Consider the following 7,766-nt stretch of genomic DNA (forward strand, 5'->3'; position numbering starts at 1 on the left):
GGTATGCTCCACTGGTTTCTGACGTGTAGGTTACCATATAGGAGCTCCCGTCCAGGATACTGGATACAGATCGCTCGATTCCAACGATTGCAACCGAACATGCAGCAAATTGGTGTGACGGTCTCGCGACTAGCGATCGGCAAAACACCAAATCCTCGCCCCTACACGAGGCCCTTGAAGTCATGCCGGTGGTGGCGCGGTTGCCTCATATGCGGTCCCATCAATGATTGTCTTCTGTCGTGAAGACGCGGTAGTCATGGGCCGCAGTTCTGATTGTTGCTTGGATGAGAATTGAGGAACACATCCACACCAGTCTACAAACTGTGTTTTAATCTCCCAAAGAAAGGTTCTTTTTTCAATTTATTTTCTTTGTATTGGAATGATCTAGTCATCTAGCGATCGTTACTAATTTCAAACTAATTACATTCTATTTGATCAATGATCACTTATAATTTGTTAGGTTTTGTTCATGAATCTTCATTATGTCTACTAGAATTGGCGACAATAGCATTTGAAAATGATGCCTTGCCGAAAGTATTAAGACATAATATAAGATTTTATTTCAAGAAATACTAGATAATGCTCCTTCTTGGTAGAACATGAGCTTTGTTTATTGCTTTGCTATCTATTTACCTTTTTAGCATTAGTATTTGTTATATCTCTACTTCTAATGGATCAGTTGGTAGGCTGGTACTCCGATTTTATTTTTGTCCGGTTTTATTTTCATCCATCTCCCACCACCCCGTACCACTGGTTTTATCTCCTTATATAAATAATCACCAAAGAAGAAAGAACACTCTGTACTCCTCCCACCATCGATCTTTTCTCTACGATCCTTAGAGACGTCGCCGCCGCCGCCACGGAAATTTCCTTGCGCCGCCGCCGCCGCTCAGGATCTCCTCGACCAGCCTCGCCTATTGTGCCAGCCGCCACCGGCGTGCCTCCACCCTGTCTCCCCAATCGACCCTCGAGCACCTCCTCGCCGTTAAGTCCCTGCGCGCGCCCCTGCGGCTAGCCCTAGCCGCCGAGTTGTGCTCCAGGCAATGAGGAGCGGATCGACGCGGGCGCGTCGCTGAGTGGGTGGAGCGGCTGGGGCATCACGGCGTGGGTGGAGAAGCAAGGGCAGCGCTGGCGCCGTGCTGGGCCAGAGAAGGAAACCGTCCTTCGTGGCACAACCGTCCTTCGTGCCGCCATGCTGGGGCGTAGCGGCGTGTGGATGGCAGCGCTGGCCCTGCTTTTCTCACTACAAGAAATATGTCAACTTGTGATCTTGACTATTGGTCACTGAAAGGTCATTGTTTTTCATTTGCGACCTTTTTTTGACCAAAAACAGAAGGTCAAAAGCTGAGGGTCGTTAACTGACTATAGCGACCTTCTCTGTGAGAAGGTCGTAGACGTTTACGACCAAAATATTCTTACTGTGGCGTTTTGGTCACTAGCAACCTCTCCAGACCACGTAGGCATCCAGTGTGGCAAGCTGATGTGGCACAAGATTCAGCCCGGTCCAATTCGGTGTTTATATGGGCCGAGCCCATTAATTCGGCCTTTTTAATATTTATTTTTCCTATTAATTTTTGCTAGCTACATGGGCTGGCCCAGCAATTCGGCCTTTTTATTTCATGGGTCATGGCCTTTTTGTACAACAATTTTAGTTTTTCTTTTATAAAATGGATCCACTAGTCAAACAGGTCCCACTTGTTAGGTTCTGATAAGTGGGTCCTAGCTATTAGGCCTAGATTCTTCATATTTCAATTTGACAATAAGAAAATAACCGGTAGTTAAATTGGCAAGCAAAAAACACACATGATACTTCAAATAAAAATAGCCAGATTCAATGCAAGCTCTACAAATGACACGTCCTACAAGCTGTGGCATATACAAGCTTATTTACAAGCTCTACAAATGACACGTCCTACAAGCTATAGCATTTACAAGTTCTACAAGTTACACGTAATATAAGCTTAGTTGATACAAGCTCTACAACTATGGGGAATCAGTTACAAGCTCTACAAGTGTTTTCTTCTTCTACATGTAGCTCCTTCAATAGTGATCAAATGCCAGACTCACTTGAGAGTCAGGACTGGGCCTTCCACGGACGCCCTGTTACATGAATCAGCTGATAAAAATTAGAAAAACTGGAGCCAATATATTATGAACATTCCATTCAAAAAAGGAGTAAAGGACATTCTTTGTTTCATCATGTTATAAAGGAGCAGCACAAACCACAACTTTACTCGACACACATACACATACACACATGAATATTAAGCTCAGTTCCATCAACTATATCATGGTTTAACAGCTGGCCTCAGCATCATCAAACCACCATGCTTATGATCATAATCTAAGCATATCATCAAACAAAACCTACACAGATAAAGATCACAGCACATCAAGCCACAGGCGCACCAGCACTGGCATGAGATTCAACGCAACAGCAATGGGGTACCACAACAGCATGAAAAACCTAAGCATACTAGAGAAAATAGATAGTTGGTGCTAGAGGGACTCGTGAATTACCTCAATGGCGTACTTGATGGGTGATGATGGTCCTTCTCAAGTAGTTGTCGTCCATAGTTAAGAGGTTTCATACATCTGTCTACAACAATCAGCAAACCAGAAATCAGAACGAATACTTCAATCTCATAAGAAGTTTAAAAAAGACTAGCAGGACAGAAATATGTGGACTACTTCTAAAATGGTACATATAGCACATGCCCAAACAAATATGTGATTTCAAGGTCCCACTGAATATTACAGCAGTTAACAACAAGTGAAATTATTGTGATGTGCAAAATTTACAGTAAATACTCCACTGAATATTACTGAAACTTAACAGAAGTTAACTAAGCTTTTTCAGTTTCAGAATATACAAGTCAGAAAATAAGCTTGCAAGCAAGTTTATGTAAGTAATGCACACTGGAGTACAATACTTCTATGGATTTCTGCAAATAATTCATGATTTTCTAACTAATCCAAGATGTCCATTTAATTAACTGGAAAAGTAAGTTAAATCTTGCTAAATCTTGTTAAATACTCCAAGCAAAATTACTCCACACATGTACAGTTCAACCTTGTTAAATACTCTAAGCAAAATTACTGGATTGCTGGAGTACTACAAGTTAAATGTGTTGCACATGTCTCAAGGAACCAGCAGTGCTGCTTGCCCCCTTGGTCCAGCTCCTTGCTGTGCAGGAGGACCGAGACTCGGATGCAGACAATACAAAACAATACATTACAAAGCAATACAAAAGTAGGAAGCCAAACATCTAAGCAAACATGATTGGCAGGAATGCAGCATCATGCATGTGCCGACTGCCCCGCAGGCAACCCTACTACAATGACAGGGCTTCGGTAAAGGGACATTGCTGGTAACTCATCACAAAGTTCTGATGAAGTAAACCCCAGAAATAAAAGCTCGAGGATGGATGGGCAAAAGGTCATGGGCTTCAATAATCATGCTAGCCTTTTCAGATGGTTTAAAGTAGGGAAAGGCAGAAACTGGTAAGTTTTGCTGGAGCAGAACTGACATTATTTTCTAGCCCAGACCCGAACAAGAAATGTACAAAATATACTAGCGGCAATCTTATCACCATTAATAGTACAATAAACTCAGATCTTATAGATCAAATTGAACACTATATATGCAGAATATTTACAACTAAGATTTATCTTTGGACTGTATTTGGACACTAAATATGCAGAATATTTTAGATTACCAACAATAAAAGTTCATGACTGTCAACCAGGAATGTACAGTTTCTGGCAATCAGTTAAAACAAGGGAAGAATCTATATATCACATTCAAGGAACTAAGTTGATATTATCAGCATCCAAAATCCTTTGAAAAGCCTACATGTGAAACTAGAAGAAGCACAGCGGCCCGATGTGCCTAGGGGTCAGGGAGGAGGACGATGAGAGAGCGCAGCGGCATCCATGGCGTCGGAGCCAAATAGGCCTCCATGGCCATAGTCAACTACCTCTTCTACTGCTTTCAACAAGAACTTGTGATCCCTGTAATGTACCGCTGTTAAATAAAGCAACACATAAGCATATGGAAGAAAGCCTTTTGAGCAGCTCTCCAATTACATAGAACAACAAATGTAGCAAAGGGCCCCGCGATGGTCAGATATGCCTTGCCTTGTTGTGTGGTGAGTAAGAACTAGAGAGAGGAAATGGTAATTAGTACCTTCCTGATGCCCGTGAAACGCAGAAGCAACTGCGATGGTCCCATCCGTGGTCTTCACAACTGCAAAAGAACGAAGAAGATGGTTACCGAGGCACCCAAGTTACTTCATAATCTGCACAGGATTTACCCAAAATGTAGCGCCTATGTAGAAGAAACTATGAAATGTGTAGAAGAATCATCACATGAACAAACATGTCTCCTCAATACCATCCCTGCCGCTGCTGACCCATCAGACTATAGGAAAGCTCCATCAATAGACGGGCCACCTTCCCCGGTGGTGGCTTCGGCCATGGGTGAACTATGGCCTCCTTCGGTGCGACAGCCGGCTCCTCCCGCGACATAGGCATCTTTCCTTTGATAATCCCCTCTGTAGAATACTCGGGTGGGATTAGGACCTATCTTTACCTATTAGAGTGTAGGTTGCATGGACGTAATAAAATTGACAAACTAGATTAACTGATGAATATACATGTTGAATTATATATATATCTTGTCTGTCCAGTAGCTAGGCAGGATGAGTGATCATGTGTGGATGTACACCGGTCACACTAGTTAGAAAGAGATGGGCAATGAATGGTTAACAAAAATCAAAGGAGTTTGCCGTTTGTGGCGGACGACAAAGGCTTGGGGGGCATGACGCGTGGCTGACGTCAGCTAGCAGACGGCAAAGGGGAGGTCATGTTTGCCGTCCGCTGGCAGACGCAAAGCCTCCCGTTTGCCACTTAACGTGGCTAACGTCTGTTATTTGCCGTCCATGTTCTTTGTCGGCTGCCACCAACGGCAAAGGGTCTTTGCCATCCGCTTTGAGGAAGCAGATGGCAAAGAACCTATTTATCGTAGCTTTCTTTGCCAGGCACCTTTGCCGTGAGCGGCAGACGGCAAAGAGGTTTGCCATCCGCTTTTGGTTCCTTTGCCGTCTGCCATGGCAGACGGCAAAGAAGCTGATTCCTGTAGTGCCTATACCCATATGAATAGTAAATTAAAAAAAGGAAACAAATTAAAAGAGAGAGAGAGAGAGATTTTGTGACATCAAATTTATCAAACATTTTAGGTGCTTGAAAATGACATGATTATGTCCCTATGCCCTCATTCAGAATATGGTATCATATCGGCTTAACGACATTGCGTATGAAAATAATACCATGTCATTGCCACCATGTAGGTAGTAATACATAAGAGGTGTTTTCCAATAATACTTTTTTTATTAAAGCATTGAGGTAACACAAAATATGTAAACTCGGTCTAATAAAGCATCGCCACACAGAGTCAACATACCCACATAACTAAAAGAGAAAATAAAAGACAATGAGAGCAATGCTTACAATCAGCATCAATAAGGCATCTAGCCCTAGCGCCTCCACATTTCATGGCGACACTAAAAATTTCATAGCCTACAAGAAGAAATTCCGAATATGGCTATCTTGCGAAGAAGGCCACTAAAACTTAGAAGACCCTAATACACTGTCTCCGCCTAAACTAAGGTGGGGTATGATACAGATTCTTCAAAACTTAGCTCGTCACACATAACTTTGTAGCATGGATATCATAAGAGGGTACGCAAAACAAATCAAAGTTCAAATCATATTGGGTCCTCGTCTCCTTACAACATGTATATATACACATGTGTAATTTTAACTAGTATATTAATTTTAACCTTCAACGGGATTAACTCTTTGCACCTAACATTGCACGTGGTATGTGGTCTCAAATTCTCCATGCCATCAAATGTCTCACCTTCATCGCAAATACTTCCGAAGTTAAACTACAACATATTTATACAACCTCTCTTACTTTCCCCATTATTCCCAACATCTTTTTCAAATGTTGACAATCGTTGGTTGATTAATTCATCTTCCTTTTGACTTTGTCATTCACTATCTCATCAACCAACCACTGGATAGGAATGGGAGGTATCAGGAGAAAGGTAGCGATGATGTATCAAGAGAGAGATAGCAATTCGGAAACAGCTTGTTGTAGATCAGGGATACACTGAGATTTAGATCATGTTGGTGCGTAGTTAAAGTGACATATGGGTTGCGCAACATGATTTTTTATACGATTGCATAGCCCTAAATTTTTCATAAAAATGATGTAACTTGGGAAGTTTTGCACTTGTGAAAAATACATGCGCAATAACTGAAAATTGGGACAAAAACAAAACCATATCATGTGAGCATTGTTTTCTTGGGGCTTTGCTACTCGTCCGGCTGATCTTTGGAAAAGATCGGCCGGGTCACGACCAGTCCGATCTCACCATCCTATCCTCTTTCACTTGTTGCAATTATAACAAGACCTCATGTTGCAACTTCAGCTCGTGTGTCATTACCATTGTGGCAAGCTAGACTCTTGTAGCGGCCCACGGCAACTCCACAACACCGGCGATGCACACCATTGTGGCAAGCTAGACTCTTGTAGCGGCCCACGGCAACTCCACAACACCGGCGATGACACAACATGGTAGCAGTGCGCGTCCGTCCACCCATTTCCAGCAACAACAACAGGGAACGACCCTCACGGCACCGGACGCCCCAACATTGCAGCACCGGTGCCCCAACATTGCAGCACCACATGTTAACGTCTTCGGCTGGAGGTCATCGCGTCTACAACAGCCGCACCTGTGCGAGAGGGCATCAGGGGTCATGCAGCCAACACAGCCAACACAAGCATAAGATCAGAAGAACACGCATATGTTTGAATAAAATGGGCCAACGACCAGCACACGGGACTTTACATATCCTGAAGAAGGGATTCATTCCACAGGCCAGAAAGTTGAAAAGTACAAAAAACTAAATCGATTCAAACACACGCATTTCAGAGGATAGAGCATAGAGGTCACCAACCAGAAAACATGTGACAAAAGCAGACCAAATGCATCAGAAATATCGCAAGAAACCACGGAACACAACAGGAAACATCAGGCAAGACAAACAAAATTATGGACCGAATTCAGGGCTCACTTATTCTTTAAGTTCATCAAAGCTGCTGCACACCAGCAGAAGTTTGCACTTACAAACAATAACACTGCATCACAGTACGGTATATATATATAGAAACAAAGACAGTTCAGGCAACGACAGACACAGACCAGACTCCATTGGAGGACACCGAAGACAGATAACAGAAGCAGCTCCATGGTCACGAGCTTACTGGCCACCTCGGAGACGGAGCACCAAGTGAAGGGTTGACTCCTTCTGAATGTTGTAGTCTGCCAAGGTGCGGCCATCCTCAAGCTGCTTACCAGCAAAGATGAGGCGCTGCTGGTCCGGGGGGATGCCCTCCTTGTCCTGGATCTTGGCCTTCACGTTGTCGATGGTGTCAGATGACTCCACCTCCAAGGTGATAGTCTTGCCAGTGAGGGTCTTGACAAAGATTTGCATGCCTCCACGAAGGCGGAGGACAAGGTGGAGGGTGGACTCCTTCTGGATGTTGTAATCCGCAAGGGTGCGGCCATCCTCAAGCTGCTTGCCAGCAAAGATGAGACGCTGCTGGTCCGGGGGAATGCCCTCCTTGTCCTGGATCTTGGCCTTCACATTGTCAATGGTGTCAGACGACTCGACCTCCAGGGTGATGGTCTTGC

General features: G+C 43.7%; 1 protein-coding gene across 7 annotated transcripts in view; it reads right to left on the reverse strand.

The window, feature by feature from the left end:
- The window catches only part of LOC119337739 (polyubiquitin 11), a 14,619-nt gene that overhangs the window by 4,694 nt on the left and 2,159 nt on the right, over positions 1 to 7,766 (reverse strand). Inside the window, exon 3 of one of the 7 annotated variants that reach the window (XM_037609908.1) lies at positions 7,677 to 7,713. The exons of 5 other annotated variants lie outside the window; for them this stretch is intronic. In XM_037609908.1, the coding sequence (XP_037465805.1) occupies positions 7,677 to 7,713 (37 nt within the window). Of the gene's footprint in view, positions 1 to 7,676 lie in introns of all 7 variants that reach the window. One more of the 7 variants, XM_037609912.1, reaches the window with a different exon arrangement.

Source organism: Triticum dicoccoides, chromosome 7B, assembly GCF_002162155.2.
Source record: "Triticum dicoccoides isolate Atlit2015 ecotype Zavitan chromosome 7B, WEW_v2.0, whole genome shotgun sequence".
Taxonomy (NCBI): domain Eukaryota; kingdom Viridiplantae; phylum Streptophyta; class Magnoliopsida; order Poales; family Poaceae; genus Triticum; species Triticum dicoccoides.